Source organism: Anguilla rostrata, chromosome 18 (genome assembly GCF_018555375.3).
Source record: "Anguilla rostrata isolate EN2019 chromosome 18, ASM1855537v3, whole genome shotgun sequence".
NCBI lineage: Eukaryota > Metazoa > Chordata > Actinopteri > Anguilliformes > Anguillidae > Anguilla > Anguilla rostrata.
In genome coordinates, this window is record NC_057950.1 from 26,031,269 (window position 1) to 26,047,793 (window position 16,525).

A 16,525-nucleotide genomic window follows, 5' to 3' on the forward strand; every position below is an offset into this window, starting at 1 on the left:
GAGTTTTAACCAAATTTATTTCTAAACAGAGCAAATTGCTCATTCTGTTGGGGACTATTTTTAGTATTTTGGCACCACGCCAAAGTACTTTCCTCAAAAAAGCAGTCGTTGTCGCTTTATAAAGTTGTTTCAGTAAGAAGTACAAAGGCCAGGTGCTTTGTAATGGTGACTTATGCTGACTAAAACAGCAGTACTATGTCTTCGTTTTAATGCTATTTTTGGACTGGACAATGGAGTTCTATGACTTTTGGTATGTTGACGTTGGCTCGATGGACAATGATCGATGTTCGTAGGATAAATTAATTGAAAGTTGGACAGAAACATTATCGGTTTTTTGGTGGAAAAAAAAACTGAAAAAATGAAAATTACCGGTGTCAACCTGTAATTGGCTGCTCCAGACCTGGAGTCTAGCACCCCTGTTGTAAGGTGTGAGGTTACAAACATGTGATTGAACTGAACATGTGCTCTTAACTGAACATTCTAATGCCGACGTAACAATCACTGCTGGAAATTGAAAGCGGTGGACTTGCTGCAGGGCGATGGATTGCAGTCGCCAGGCTGCCAGTTGGAGCGCGGGGTACGCCTGGCTGGCAGTCTGTCCCTCCCGTGCCCCCTCACCCCCACACAGAGCATTACAGCACGCACCGTGTGACCAGAACATTACAGCATGCACCACATGACTAGTGTATTATTACAGCATGCGTCTGCGAGCAAGCAAAGCGGTCTCTCCTGGCCATTCCCACCATTCAAACTGCATGCGCAATGGTAAATTAATTATGACTTTTTTTGTTATTGCCATTTGTCATTATTTGTTAAAGTTAATATTCTCAGAAAGGTTCCTCTGAACAGCAGGCAGAAAATTAGCCGCGGGAAACCCAGGTCATTACCGCTGTGAAGACGGTGAATCTGTTTCTCTGGGGTTTAACATTCATGGCGGCTCATTTGATGGTTATTGATCTTTTCTGCGGACTCCTGGTATAGGTGGGGGCTACGGTGGAGGCGAGAAACTCCGACGGGGCGTACCAGGAAGCCGTCATCAACAAGCTCACCGACGCCAGCTTGTACACCGTCGGTGAGTGTGCGAGATGCGTTTTGAGCAGCGTGTGACGTTGTGTGTGCGTGCGTGCGTGCATGTTTATGAAAGGACGTGTGTGCACCAGAGACGTAGTACCCCCTCCCCCCCCCCACACCGAAGTGCCATAGAAACGTGTGAAATATGTGGAAGTTGATCGTGAAGGACTAGAGCCCCCCCCCCCAAACCCCTCCTGAATAAACTGAATTCCTGCTCATTGGTGAGCTTTGGGTGTGTGCTTTGTGTAACTGGCTCACTGTGCCAGTGCTGTGTGGAATCATTTTTGGGGAGAGGGTGTGCGTTTTTTGTGGGCTGTGTGTGTTCACAGGATTTGTGTGTTTGTGGGGGGTGTGTGTGTTTATGGGTGCTGTGTGTTTGTAGGGTTGTGTGCATTTGTGGGGGGGGGGGGGTGTGTTTGTGTGGGCCGAGGGGGTGTTCATGTGCTGAAGGAGTGTGGGTAACACAGTGGCTTGTCTCTCTCTCTCTCTCGCTCTCTCTCTCTGTCTCTTTCTCTCTCTCTCTCTCTCCTCCCCACTCTCTCTCTCTCCTGCTCTCTCGCTGTCTCTCTCTCCCCCCCCTCTCTCTCTCTCTCTGTCTCTTTCTCTCTCTCTCCCTCTCTCCCTCTCTCTCTCAGTGTTTGATGATGGAGATGAGAAGACTCTGAGACGCTCCTCTCTCTGTCTGAAAGGAGCGCGGCACTTTGCAGAGAGTGAGGTGAGGTTCCTCTACCCTCGCCGCTCTTCCTTATGCACCCCTTTCATTCTCAGTGAGCTCTCCTCTTTACACAGACAGGCTTTTGAGAGTGGGTTTATTCAGGAGCCCCGAGTACTCTATTTACCTTTGGATTTGACTTTGTATTTATTCATGTTTACTTAACTGTATACAATAATTTCCAGCTCTAGGATGTGCCGCAGCTCTACGCTGACTTAAAATCCTATGAAAACAAGGTTCACCATGACTTTTAAATTCCGGTTGTTCATCTTTCCCTCACCCAACCTACATCAGATTTTCTGTTTGTGTGCGATGAGATTATGTGCTTGTACATTGTGTAATTTGTGGAACTGCGGTATATGCATTTTGCACATACAGTAGGTTTTAGAGAAGACTACTGCAGGCATAGATGCATTCTGATGATACTGCCAACAGATACTGTTAACCTCGTTTGTATATGAAAGGTCTGGAATTGAAAAGGTTTTTATAATTTATTTATTTTTTTAAACTGCATTTTCGATTCAAAACCTCAGCCGACTCAGTACTTGATCCTGTTTATAAGGCAACCTCTGCTCCACAGAAATTTCAGAACTGTGGGAGCTGAAGGGGAAAGGGAGGAATTGTGGGTAATTGTTGAGCAGGACACTGCTCGTTTTGAAAGCAGACAGGGCTGTAGAATGCGGGATTTTCTGTGGGTATAGCTGACATTCACTGGATGGACTATTTTAAAGGCATTTCGTTTGAATTGAATTTGTGTTCTGAAGGCAATATTAAATTGCTCCCTTCACCAATTAATTAATCCGCACCTACCTCTTTTTAATCATTATTTGCTTGGTAAATGTCGTTCACCATGGAAACCTGTTCTTATTAGTTTGTTTTTAAATGGAAAGTGGGCGGCCTTTTTTGCTTGTTTTAGACCCTCGACCGGCTCCCCCTCACCAACCCTGAGCACTTCGGCACGCCGGTCATCGGGAAGAAGACCAACCGCGGCCGACGGTCCAATCCAGTGTGAGTATGGGCTCTGACCCGCCCTGCCCGGTGACTGGGGGGGGAGGGAAGGCGCACTTCCTGGGAGTCTGACGCATTGCATTATGGGTAGGTTGTGTGAATTTGTACAGAAAATAGAATTTGTATAGAGGTCCCAGGGCCTTGGTTACATGGTGCTAAGTAAACAGTTAGACCGTCTTTGTGGAGAGGAGCGCTGAACACTGTAAGATAGCGTAGGCTTGTAATGCGGTCTGGCTGAACAAACCCTACTGAACACTGTAAGCTAGCATAGGCTTGTAATGCGGTCTGGCTGTACAAGCCCTACTGAACGCTCAGAGCTAGCGTAGGCTCGTAATACAGTCTGGCTGTACAAACCCTACTGAACACTGTAAGCTAGTGTAGGCTTGTAATACGGTCTGGCTGTACAAACCCTACTGAACACTGTAAGCTAGCGTAGGCTTGTAATGCGGTCTGGCTGTACAAACCCTACTGAACACTGTAAGCTAGCGTAGGCTTGTAATGCGGTCTGGCTGTACAAACCCTACTGAACACTGTAAGCTAGCATAGGCTTGTAATGCGGTCTGGCTGTACAAACCCTACTGAGCACTGTAAGCTAGCGTAGGCTCGTAATACAGTCTGGCTGTACAAACCCTACTGAACACTGTACGCTAGCATAGGCTCGTAATACAATCTGGCTGTACAAACCCTACTGAACACTGTACGCTAGCATAGGCTCGTAATACAATCTGGCTGTACAAACCCTACTGAACACTGTACGCTAGCATAGGCTCGTAATACAATCTGGCTGTACAAACCCTACTGAACGCTCAGAGCTAGTGTAGGCTCGTAATACAGTCTGGCTGTACAAACCCCCTCCACACTTCTCAGTTTCTCTACTGCAGAAAGATGACATTCACCCACTGGCGTCTGGCATGCGTCGCGCGGCACAAGTCGCTATTATGAGCACTTCCTGTCCGGCCGTGCGAATGAACACTTCCTGTGTGAGCTGGAACACTTCCATCGCGAGCACTTCCTGTCTGGCCGCGCGAGTGAGATAAGCCGGCTGCCGGGCTCTTTAACAGCGCACGTGCCCGGGCGCGCGTGCGCGGGGGGAAGTCAGTCTCGTGCACTTCCTGTCCGCCCACCGCCCAGAAAGTGGCGAATATACTGTAGTGAAATATGGCGGAACGAACCCCGGGGACGCCGGCCTTCCCCCTGGGGTCCGCGTTTAGGCTCGGTTTAATCACAGGCCTTCCTCCCCGTGCTGCTGAGCGCACACACGCATACACGCACACACACACACACGCACACACACACACACACACACACACACGCCCACCCAACCCCTCCACCCTTGGGGCATTCGGGATAAAGTCAATGTTTTCCTGAACATCAGAAGCAGTTCGTCTCATCTTCGGGGGTCCCGCTGATCTCTTAACAAATGGGATTCCTCAGAGTCTCTTCAAACCGCTCGGAGAGCAGCCGTCGCTGTTTTAGCTTAACAATCAATTTGGGATCAAAGAGGGACATTTTTACATCCCGCAGTTAGGAGCCATTACTTTGTGAAGTTAGAATTATACGCTTATGTACCGAAGTAAATAAACAATCATGTGGCTGATATATCCAGTGCCTACCTTTAAAGTCAAGTCAACCCTCGGGTCTCTTCAGCTGTAATGGCTGCCTAATTATAGGCACATTATTGTCGTGTGATTTCTGTAAACCGCTTTAGAGAAAATTAGCATGCGCTATCCGCTAGGAAAATGATCCTGAAAAAAGATATCTTTTCACTGCTAGCCTTTGCATAATAGAGAGAGTGGTTTGCCCAGGAGCCGTGGAGCTCATTTATAACACGCTGCGGTTAAGGGCAAAGGTGCTTGTTTGAACTAGACGGTAGGAAACCACCACGCTCTCTGGTGGTGGCAGGTGGACACCCACTAACTGTGGTCTCGTTTTTTTTTTAATTGTTTGTTTTGAAGTGCATGCCACAGCACATGCTGGCTATAGCACCAGTGGAACCCCGCACAGGCTGAACACAGAGCACAAGCTGAACACAGCGCAGGCTGAACACAGAGCGCAGGCTGAACACAGAGCACAAGCTGAACACAGAGCACAAGCTGAACACAGAGCACAAGCTGAACACAGAACACAAGCTGAACACAGAGCACAGGCTGAACACAGCACTTGAGTTGTGGGCACTTCTGCACGCCAATATTTTCAACTGTAGTTTTGGGCATTTTAAGGAGAGCTATGTTTTGGCCAATCACATTTGAGGGTTTGTTTATGTCCCATAGAGCTGGTTTTGAAATGTTGTTTACGCTTTCACAGAGCAAAGGCAGATAAAATCACGGGGAGACACAGAGGTTCACAGTTCCCACGGTCCTTAATAAATCCTTGAAAATGTTTCGATCCTGGGAAGTCATGGATAGTGACCTAATATTCCAATGTCTTTGACAAAATGGGTAATTTCACAAATAATGACAGAAAATCCTATGCAGCAAGCAAAATGCATCCAGCTTACATGCTAAATCATTAATATGATGTTGGTTGCTTAGAAAACTTGCTATTTCAGTGCACTGATGGTGCTAGCTAATTGGACAACTTCCTCTTCCAATGGGTGTGAACAATCTTTTGTAAAGAAGGTCCTTGAAAATCATAGCATTATCCTTAAAACGACATTGAAAATCTTGGAAACTGGTATAAACCGGATTTGACCAGAACCCTGGACTGTGAAGATGGCCACATTGCAGAGATGTCTGCAGACGTCTCGCTGGCAGTAGAGTAGAGCTGACCTCCCTGCTCCTTGCGCATTGAGAGTGGGCCGCACTGGGCTCTGACTGCACATCTGGCTGGGCTGTGGGCAGCAGTGTAGTATAACGGGTAAGGAACTGGTCTTGTAACCTAAAGGTCACTGGTTCAATTCCCATGTAGGACACTGCCATTGTAAACTTGAGCAAGGTGCTTAACCTGCATTGCTTCAGTATATATCCAGCTGTTGTGTAAGTCGCTCTGGATAAGAGCGTCCGCTAAATGCCTGTAATGTAATGACTGTGCAGAGTTAGGGTTCTCCCTGCTGGCGGCCTCATAGGCTTTTTTTCGGCTGTGCTCGCTCTTTAAAGGAAGCAGGTTTATTCAGGAGCGTCTGCATTTAAACAAATCACCAGCTCAGGAACGTGCACCTCAGGAGTTATGGCACGGGTTTGCCCCGCTGCCGTGGAAGGACCTTTAAATAAACTTTGCCGATCGCATTTAATTGCTGGGTTACGTGTTTGGAGTATCAGAGCACATTTCGCACTTGTGTTATATAAAAATATTTGGAGTTGAAGTGTGGAATAGCTCGTCAGTGTCGCTGAAGGATTCGGATAGCCTGGGGTCTTTCAAGATCTAACTCGAGACGGTGATTGTGTCAGTTTCAATGCAGAGTGTGTTACTGTTAATGAGCTTTTCAGAAAACATTTCCATAAAACAATTCGCATATTGCTTTTGTTTGTTTGGAAATGTCCTATTTTAACCAGTCATTTTAATGCATGGAATGGACCTTATTATTATTATTATTATAATTACTACTACTACACATGGATAAACTTATGAGATCATCACAAATGCCACCTCTGTAAGTGGTAGTTCTTTCCTCTCGTTTTTCAAATGGTGCCTCTCTCCTTTCAGCCAAGAGGAAGAATCGTCTTCGTCGTCAAGTGAGGAAGACGAGGGGGACCAGCAGGACAATGACGAGCTGCTGGGGAAGGTGGTGTGCGTGGAGGCGGTCGCCCCCGGCGACAGGAAGAAGAGCGCGTGGTACCCGGCGCTGGTGAGGCTCGCGCGACTCCGGCGGTTCTCAGAGCGTAGCGTAGCGCGTCGCGTGGCCCTTCAGCAGAAATGGCGGCGTCCTTGAGCCGCTACAGACAAACGAGACGCAAACGAAACCAAAGAATCCTGGACTCTCCTGAACTTTAAAAAATATTTGAAGAGACAGTTGTTATCAGAACGCACAGTGGTTGGTGTTGAGCTGTTTCTTAGCATCGCTTGCAGATTTGACTTGATTTTCCGCACCGAAACATGATTTTATGTTTCAGCACAGTTTGGGCATCGCTATCTCCCTTTGATTAAAGCACAGGAACACGCTTTGGTTTCCCAGCCGAAGATGTTTGCCCGTTTGTTTTTATCGGCTTTTGTTTCGTGATCAAAGGCCTACTTTCTGCTCGTGAGCCTTTGCAAATCGAGCCAAGTTCAATGAAATCGCGTGTGCTTTGTGTGCAAAGTGCAAAGCTTTGAACGCTCATCGATAAGAGCGTCACTGTTACCTCTGAGGGAGAATGCCGTCCCATTACCTTATTCAGAGGACCGGGATTATGTTTTTAGCTGCGTTTAAAAATGTCGCTCTGCACGGACGCGTGAAAGCAGCGATATTGTTTTGGAGTTATTTACATCGGCCCGTGCAGATGGGGGAGTGGATATTTGTAGTCCTGTCTCATCGGGTGTCGTAGCAGACTACCTGGCCTTTTGTGCGATTTGCCAAAGCGTGACTGTTTAGCTTCACGTCTGTCGGAGGATTTGGCTTCAGGTTGGTATCACGATTGGGCAGTCCACCAAACAAAATAAAGATTTGTTTGGACAAGGTAGCGTCTGTGTTTGCGCATGGAATACATTCATCTCTGCTGTTTACCTAGCTAGGTGCCACTTGCATCTTGGAAGGCTTGTTGTGGTTGTTCGGAGAGCTCTAGGGACGAGTGGCTTAACGTTCTGCCATTCATAATTACACTTAAACCTGCGTGCTGCTGCTTTTGGGTTGTTGTTCCTGGCAGTCTCTGGACCCAGACTTTGCCTCTTCCAGGCTGCTTAAGGAGGAACTAGCAGCATTCACTGGTGGAAGCTTAACCTTTTTTTATTGAGGTGTACAACTGGCTCGCTGTCACAGTGCTGGGGTGAAATACTGTGTGAGCTGTCTACGTGTGAGTGTGTGTACATTCTCATGCGTTCTCTTTGCTGATGGATTTTTATTTGCGTTCTTTCTTTTTTCTGTCCGTTCCGTGAAATGAAGGTGATTTCGCCAGACTGCAGCGAAGACTTGGCCACCAAGAAGGACACCGTCCTCGTCCGCTCCTTCCGGGACGGAAAGTTGTGAGTATTTTTCGATTCTTTCAGCGCTCTCGTACGTTTCACATTTTCTTCTGTCTTCGGGTTTTCAAGGGCTAAAGACTCTTTGACAAAGGCGCTTGTAGCCTCACGACAGCTGAGACTGACCATGAGGACAACAGACTATGCCGGCGATCTTGTGCTTGGAGAAGAAAAGGGTTAGAAAGCACTGGGGGGTGCATCGGTTCAAAGGGAAACAATCTGATCCAGTTGATACAGCATGCAAAAATCGATCCGTATCGTTATGAAGCATAGCAAAATACTTGAAAAAATGTCCATAATATTATGTCAGTTTGCTCTCTAGCAACACTGCTGACATCACTGTTTATGTTTCTGACTCAGTGTAGGCCTCCTCTGCTGGATGGGTGGCGGGTGAGCCTAGAGGTTTGGGTTGCCAAAAAGTTTGATAAGAGGGGTGCCAGATTTTACTTTTCTTATTCTCCAGCAGTGTAAAAATCCCCCCACTTGGGAGAGACCAGCCCTTTGAGCTGTTACATGCGAATATGACCTGCAGACCTTGTATTGCCTAGAAAAAAATGAGAGATTCTGGCAGCGCTGTAATGAGTTGATTTTAATTTCAGATCACATCTTGTCGACTGCGTCCTTTGACACTCTATCCCACTCGGGAAAAGTTTCTAAATAAATACATAATTATTTCTGTAATTGGCATCCTGCAACTTGAACCAGATTATCTGTGATGGATGGATTTAAAAGAGTGGGAAGAGATTCATATCCATACCGAAGAAACTGCATTGGCTTTAATCAGTTAAGTCAGTTAAATCCGTATAGCATCCAGATTTAAAGGATTATTCCATTTTTTTCAACCTGGATCTTATTTTTGTTTATTTCCCGTCATTCCTATCACTTTTTTACTCAGCTGTTTCATCGTCGAGATTTTTGGTTTTTTTTAGAGGTTTTTTTCCTCCATATCAAACTCCAGTTTATCAAAATAATTCAGTTTCATCTTGCAGAGTTGACCTGCCGTACTTACCTATTCTCTGCACACTCAAAATCTAATTTAGCTCTTCGTCTGTGTACGCCGGTTCAAATAAATATGGGTGGCCATCAAAGTGAAGACAACATTCTCATAATAGTCCTATGAATAATCAGCCATTGCAGCAGGTTTAGAATTAGTATTTTCTACGTTGGCTTATAAAGGTAAGCCGCCCACTGTTGTGAGTAATGAATTTGTGTGCAAGCAGTGTAGGTTAGTACAATGGGTCAGTGCTGCTAGATGAAAAAGAATTACTTCAAATTTTGGAAACTACATTTCAACTTTAACGTTTGTTTTCACTTCTAAATAAGAGGTTTGGGTAAACTGGATGTTTGAGGTGAATTGAACCTCTGTCTCGATATGCCTCATAAGACGACTCTAAAAAGCCAAAAATCTCAACAATGAAGCCACTGCGTGATGTACTTTCAGAACCAACAGGAAAGATGGAAAATACTATGAAAATAAGACCCAGGTTGAAATTAATAAAAGGCTCCTTTAATTGCCTCATTAAAGCACAATGTAATAATACTAGCGTTAATACTGAAAGTGTGTGTAGCGGTCCTTCATTAATGTTTAATTGTTAAGTCCTCTTGACCCCCTAAGGGAAACAGTCATCTGCGCTGTGTTTAATTGGAAACTGAAATGAAATGAGGCTTGTGTTTCTGTGTGCTGTGGGCACGGAGGGAAGATTCCCCACAGGCTGCCCCTGTTAAACGCCCTTCAGTAATGACGGCACAGAAAGGACTGAGCTTTCTGAGTGACGCGTCTCCATAGTAATGCGCCCGCTGCAGCAATGTGCCTCCCGGTCCGGGACCTGAACCTGTACCGGAGCATGCCAGTGCCAGCTGTGCCAGGGGGTCCCGCAGGCAGTGCGTTACTGGGAGGGAGGGTTATTCCCCGCCCCCCTCTGTCTGACGGACAGCTCTGGTCTGCCTGAGGTGGGGGTGGGTGTGGTCTGCATTGCTCCGCCCACTGTACCATGTGACCAGTCGCTCCGCTGTGTTGCAGCTGCGCGGTTCTGCGGAAGGACGTCCGCGAGATCGACGGGCAGACGGCTCCGAAACCAGACGCGGCTCTCAAGCCAGGTAAGAGAGGGTCAGCGCTGAGAGGTGGATTGTGGGAATGTGGAGGAATCGCGGATTTGGGCGGAGTTAGCTTGGCTGGACGTTTCTACTGGGTGCAGTCCTGTGTGCCAGACTGGTTGACTTTGTAAGGAGATATTAGGAGATTCCCCCATTGAACCCTGGGAACTGGCCGTTTACTGCAGCCAATAGCTGATCCAGGATCAGTTCAGCCAGTCTGGCCTGTCTGCTCAGAGCTGTGTTTGGGCCTCAGTGTGGGGAGATCCCTGCTCTGTCTGTGCTGATCGCATGTCATTTCAGCATTCCTCCCTCACACACATTATACACACACACACACACACACTACACACCTGCAGTCCTATAGGCCCTCGTTCCTCACAAAATCCTTTCAGAATATTTTTAAACATATAATATTTTTTAAAAAAAATTTTATCCCCTTGCCTTACTTCTTCCCCGGTTTGAAATGTGCAGTCATGTTTGTAGACCTTCCCCACTCCTGCAGCGGCCTCTGTAAAGTGTGGCTTCAGTGAGCTCACACAGGATATCACTGCACTACACTGAACCCGCCCCTCCCCGTCCGCTTCATTCGATAAACCAACTGCCACTCACCACAGCCGGCCTCTAAACAGCCCTGCTGAAGTAGACAGCCCAATGGGGCCCGGGTAGCGGTTACTGTGAGACCGGCACGCTGTGGGCGTGGCGTTAGTGACGGTGCGCTGCCATTGGCCAGCTCTGGACGGTGCCCTGGAGTTCCTGCGCTGCGGCGGCGTGCCGAGCTCCTGGAGGACCGAGGTGAAGGACGAGACCTCCAGCAGCGAGGACGAGGAAGACGAGGAGGAAGAGGAGCCAGAGGAGGACGCCAGCAGCGGAGAGGAGGAGGTAGGGCAAAAGAGTCGGTTCATTAGAATGCTCAGCTGTGTAAAGGGCTTTGCGTGTAAAAAGAATGTGATCTGCGAGTGGCTCTGGATTGGATCGTCTGTTGAATGGCTGAAGTGTAAATGCTAGCGGGCGGGTAGTTTCTCTTCGCCTGAGTAACAGGAGGCCTGGCGGGCTCTGGGTCGCCTCGAGGGCATTTGGGCGTCGCGTCGCTGCACTTAGCTCAGATTTATGGAATGAGAAACGGGCTTGGGGGGGAGGGCAGTCGGCCGGACTGCCGAAACTGAGGCACTCTGAGCAGGGCTGTGAGCTTCGTTTCTGCTCCTTTATCCGGCATTCTCCTCCCACCGCTGCTGCTGCTGCGTGTGGAACTGGCTCTTTAGCCGGATTCGCCTCTGCCGCCGTGACAGGGTATCGGTTTTTGCTCTCGCTGGAGGCCGAGGGTTCGATAGAGACCAATAGAAAAGTCGTTCTGCGTGACCGGAGAGTCCCAGCGTCCGCTCCACCTGAACGCTCTTCGGGTGTTAGGGCCGCCGTGTTCCTCCTGTATGGAGTGCCTTGCTCGAGGGGTGTGGTGTGGCTCAGGGAAGTGGGCGGGGCCTGCGATGATGCTCTGCCTCACGGTGGCTTCCTGTCTGCAGGAGGAAGTGGAGCCCTTTCCAGAGGAGAGAGAGAACTTCCTGCAGCAGCTCTACAAGTTCATGGAAGATCGAGGTGAGGTGTCAGTACATCAGGGATGTGAATCTTTATTTCTACCCCAAACTCTCAACTCTCTTGTGTATGCTTTATGTAAAATGGTCACACAAGGTAAAAATAACCAACTCGGACACATTACCTGTGCATTGTAGTGTTCAATGATCATCAAAAGCTGAATTACCTCATATAAACAATTCTTGATTTTTGTTTCACATGTCTGTTTCCGTTTTAAACCATGCAGATTGCAACACTGTTCATGTAGCTTATGCTCAAGAAATGTGTGGTGAAAAAGCAGCAGTCATGGTTCCTCTCCTTGCAGGCACACCCATTAACAAGAGACCAGTGCTAGGCTACAGAAACCTCAACCTCTTCAAACTCTACAGGCTGGTACACAAGCTGGGAGGGTTCGATAATGTGAGTGCAAGCATGCCCATTGCTGTTTTATTAGACCACTGATGTTCCTCTGTAAGTGCAAGCATGCCCATTGCTGTTTTATTACACTGCTGATGTTAGTCTCTGTGTCTCTTGAATCCTGGCTGTCTGACTTTGACCATAACTAAGGCTGGGTGTTTTTGTCACAGAACATATCGGCTAAACTGATCGAGCAGTCACAACAAAGTTGTTGAAAATAACGTAAAACTGAAAAAAGTTGTTTTTTTTGTGACAGGGTGTCAGTTTTAAAAAATATTAATGAATCTCATGCACAAGAGTGGCAGACAATAGAAGTACATGTAGCAGCAGTTACAAGTGTGTGAAGTTTAAAGATAAAGTCGGGGAAGGAGTGCTGGTCATCAACACTGTTGAAATGTGGGGCCGTCACACTTCTGATTGAAACAATCATGATCTCAGCACATTCCAGAACCTGAACTCACTGACAAAAATCATGGAATCCGAGACACCTGCGTCTTTTGTGACCAACAGCCAAACAGAACCGTAACACAGGCTGAAATGTGCCTAGAGTGCTGTATGTTTGAAACTTGAGAATGTTCAGGATTTCATCAATTTGTACTCTAAGCCTTGGCAGAATGGGTGGTTTAGCAGGGCTAGAAAGGCCTTTCCTTATGGTCATTTTCAGAAGGATCTCTGGAGTCTGCCAGCCTGCCAATATCTGGCTCACAGCATTATCTCTCTCTCTCTCTCTCCCTCTCCCTTCCTCTCTCTTTCTCTCTCTCCCCCTCCCCCTCTCTTCCTCTCTCTCTCTTCCTCCCCCTCCCTCTCTCTCTCTCCCTCCTGGGCAGATTGACAGCGGCTCTGTGTGGAAGCAGGTCTACCAGGACCTGGGGATCCCCGTGCTCAACTCCGCTGCCGGCTACAATGTCAAATGCGCCTACAGGAAGTAAGTTACCCCCCCCCCCCATCCCCCCGCGGGTCTCCCAACAGCTGCGCCTCCCCCAGCCCCCCCCCCTCCACGCGTCTCGCAGGAGAGCCGGGAGTCCGCTCCGCTCGAGTGACTCCTCCTCAGAATCCCGCCATGTTTCCACCGAAGGGAGAACGCCACACGGCGCTGGTCTCCTCCCAGCCGCCGGGATTTGGGTGGGGGGGGGGGGGGGGGGGGGGATGTGTCCACCTGAGACCAGGCTGGGAGCGCGGATCCCCGCACCTGCCGGGGGCGGTCCGTCTGGCTGCACCCCGTACCCCCCCCCCCCCCGGCCTGAGAGCTTAATTAAGGGGAGCCCCGCTCTTTGTTCTGTGAGCCAAGCGCAGCCGAGATGAGACCGGCCTTCAGTGCGGGGCTGCAGTGTTCTGGGCTTAAAGGGTAATTAGGCAGCTGTAACAGTGTCTGTTTCCCACCGCATTGCTGGCCAGGGCCTGTGTGTTTTTTTTCTCTCTCTCTCTCTCTCTTTCTCTTTCTCTCCCCCCGTCCCTGTCCCTCTTCTTGACTTGATCGACATGGCGGTTGTCCCGTTGCAGGTACCTGTACGGGTTCGAGGAGTACTGCACCTCCTCCGGGATCGCGTTCCAGATGGCCCTCCCGCACCGGGCCGAGCCGAAGGCTGAGGAGGCGTTGGGGGCCGCCGCCGCCGCCGCCGGGCCGCCCGTCGCTCCCGGCAACGGGGGCGCGTCCGAGCAGAGGGCCGTCCGCGAGGAGCAGCAGCGCTCGCGCCCGGACGGCAAACCCGCCGACCTCCAGCCTGTCCTGTGCAAGGTAGCTACCCCGGCCCGCCAACACCGGCTGCCTGAACACCGGCTGCCTGAACGCGGCGTTCGGTGAACAAGGTCAGAGTTAACCCAGGACCTGTGAGCAGCTGTCAGGCCGGTGGGGATTAACTACAATATGCCCGTTTACTCAGTCCAGCGGATTCTACAGGAAGTGCTCTATTTTAGTGCCCAGCACACTGAATACTACACACACGTGGTAGTGTTAAAACTCCTCACTTATCTAACATGTAAAATATTTCATTTTATTTAATTTAATAATTATTATATAATATGGCAATTAACTAATAAATCGCAAAGACTGAGCATTCTGGTGGATCAACCTTGGCCTAAACATATAACTGAATCAGGTTGAAATTAAGAGCTAGTGTATGAAACATTGTAACACCACGGTGGAGACAAAGCATCACATGACTAATCTGAAGATGTACAGTGCTGTGCAGAAGTCAGACACCACCCTTTCAATTTCCAGTCATGTCAGCCATTCAAATAATTTTTTCTGCACAAAACGTTGTTACCAGAAGTATCAATGACGTTATGTTAGAATCCTTTGCCTTCTGAAGTGACTCTAACATTCAAACACCACGCAAACACACCTTAGCTGCTGAGATTTCTTTGTCATGTACTAAATGGCTACAGGAGATAGTTCTGATGATGAGATTAGATATAATTCAACTTCATAAGAAAGGTGAAAGTCAAAGGAAATAAGTGGAAAAAACAGGAGTTTCCAAAAACGGAGTTCAAAAGATTATTGCAAGATACAGCAGACACTCTTATCTAGAGCGCATTGGGAGGACAAGTGCATAAATCAGTGTTAAGAACAACAGCGACCCAAGAGGTGGGAGATAAACACTCAGAACCTGCTAATGTGACAACCTAGGATCGACTTGTAAACAAAGTCAGGCCTGTCTGTTACATGAAAATACACGTGGGTTGCACAATTACGAAACACAGCGAGTACAATTTAGCAAAATCGCAGTGTAAATAAAATCAATACCTAACAAACAATGCAACAGCAAAATAGAAGTGCGATCAATAGCAATTAATCACAGCCAGAGCAGGCAAGCCTTTCGCAGAAGTAAAACCTTTCAGGAGAGGAGGCGCCTTAACACCACAGATTGTGTGTATACACAAAGGCCTCAGCAAACATATTAATTACCTGAGGAATCCCTGCGGATTTTTCCGGAAAGGGGAGGGAGAGAAACGGGCGGTGGCCGTAGGATCCGGGCGAGTAGAGCAAGTCACTTTGCACTGTAACAGTGCAACATAGTGTAGGCTGCATGCAAACTAACCTACATCACAACAGGCATCGCAAGTTCTAAAAACTAGGCATTAGACTCAGGGCTTGGCCTGTTCTTCCTAAATGAGGTTGTCTAAAGATCCCCTGACTGAGTGAAGTTCTCAGTACTAGACTGAATTCCTGGAGACTGGGTGTCCCACATCTGCACGAGGGGGATTACCCGCACTGTGATTTGGCAACCCGTCCCTCTTTTGACTGAAATCCAGGTCCAAACAGGCCCCGAAGGGGAAGGGAGTGATTGGTTGAAACACCACAGAGTGATGCCTAAATTATGCCCCTCCCCCAAAAGCAGGCAGAGGAGGAGGAGGAGGAGGAAGCAGACACAGGCAGCGATAGACTGGAGGCCGCTCGTCAGAAGAAGGAGGAAGAAGACGAGGCCGTCAGCAGGCTGGGGCGTAGCGAGGAAGACGAGGACGCAGACGAAGAAGCCGGGGACGAGGCCCCCAGCCCCCGCGCGGAGAGCGTGAAGCCGGAGCCCTTCGAGGAGCTACGGGACGGGGAGAAGTCAGGGTAGGTGGAGCTCGAGTCCGCGCCTCCGCAGTCGAAACTCCGCGCTCGCGGTTTCCCCGTTTCCGTTTCGGTCGCTCTGAGCTCGCAGGCGCGAGCGGGAACTCGGCCACGCGGCTGATCTGGGCACAGCCCGCAGCTCCCGCGCAGCCAGGGTGTCTGTCCTAAACAAGCCTCTGCTGCTGACCCTGGTACAGTGGACTGCCTGACCTGTGACATCACTCTCGCTCTCTCTCTCTCTCCCCCTTTATTTCCCCCCTGCTTTGTTTAACCATCACCAGCGCTTCTGTGCTTCTTTCTGCTCCTGCCACTAGCTTTTGTGTTCTTTTTTTTTTTTTGTTTAAAAAAAAGAAAAGAAAAAAAAACTTTCCATTTTTAGGCTTGATTTTCACAGTTGTATTGCGCTTCGTTTAAGGGTTTGACAGTTATGAATCGGTTGAAGGTGTTGATACCTACCATCTCTCTCAGTTGAAGTCAGGCCGCAAGTTTTTTGGCTAATGCTGCTCAGTTGTTCCTGAGACTGGCAAACTCACCTCCTCTGTCTGTGAAGCTGTTTGTTTCTGATTGGCCCATTCAGAGTTCCATTTTAGTCTGGTCTGCTTGACCCCACGTGATTTGTGGTTTGGTTGAAGTTTGGCCTGGGGAGCCATCTTGCTGGTTCGTACTCTATGCGCGCAGACGATTCGTACGTTGAGTGCTGTTCACGTTGTGATGTTGAGATGTGAATGCAGGTCTAATGAGCTTCAGTAGCCTGTACCTTTCTCTCAACCGTATTAGGGGTATCAGAGCAGTTTTTGTTTATTGTCTATCTGAAGGTTGATATTATTATGCAGTAGTCGGGTGACATAGCCTGCGTGGCCAGGCTACTAGTTTCTGAGGTCAGCAGCTGTTTTGGTTGTTGTGATGTTTGCTGAGAGGAGCTGACATCACACCACTGACAACAAAATGGATGATATGAGCTCTAGCGCCATCTACTGTATGGATGTCCACAGGGTTACCGCCTGGCTGACTGT

The 16,525-nt window shown here is 48.6% G+C and overlaps 1 protein-coding gene across 3 annotated transcripts in view; it reads left to right on the forward strand.

Annotated features, from left to right (window-relative positions):
- Positions 1–16,525, forward strand: part of arid4b (AT-rich interaction domain 4B) — a 50,020-nt gene that overhangs the window by 24,097 nt on the left and 9,398 nt on the right. For 2 of the 3 annotated variants that reach the window (XM_064317176.1, XM_064317178.1), the window contains exons 5-16: positions 982–1,072; positions 1,707–1,786; positions 2,700–2,791; positions 6,434–6,575; positions 7,806–7,885; positions 9,903–9,979; positions 10,707–10,855; positions 11,494–11,566; positions 11,868–11,962; positions 12,787–12,884; positions 13,460–13,694; positions 15,295–15,515. In XM_064317176.1, the coding sequence (XP_064173246.1) occupies positions 982–1,072; positions 1,707–1,786; positions 2,700–2,791; positions 6,434–6,575; positions 7,806–7,885; positions 9,903–9,979; positions 10,707–10,855; positions 11,494–11,566; positions 11,868–11,962; positions 12,787–12,884; positions 13,460–13,694; positions 15,295–15,515 (1,433 nt within the window). The remainder of the gene's footprint in view (positions 1–981; positions 1,073–1,706; positions 1,787–2,699; positions 2,792–6,433; positions 6,576–7,805; positions 7,886–9,902; positions 9,980–10,706; positions 10,856–11,493; positions 11,567–11,867; positions 11,963–12,786; positions 12,885–13,459; positions 13,695–15,294; positions 15,516–16,525) is intronic. The other variant, XM_064317177.1, reaches the window with a different exon arrangement.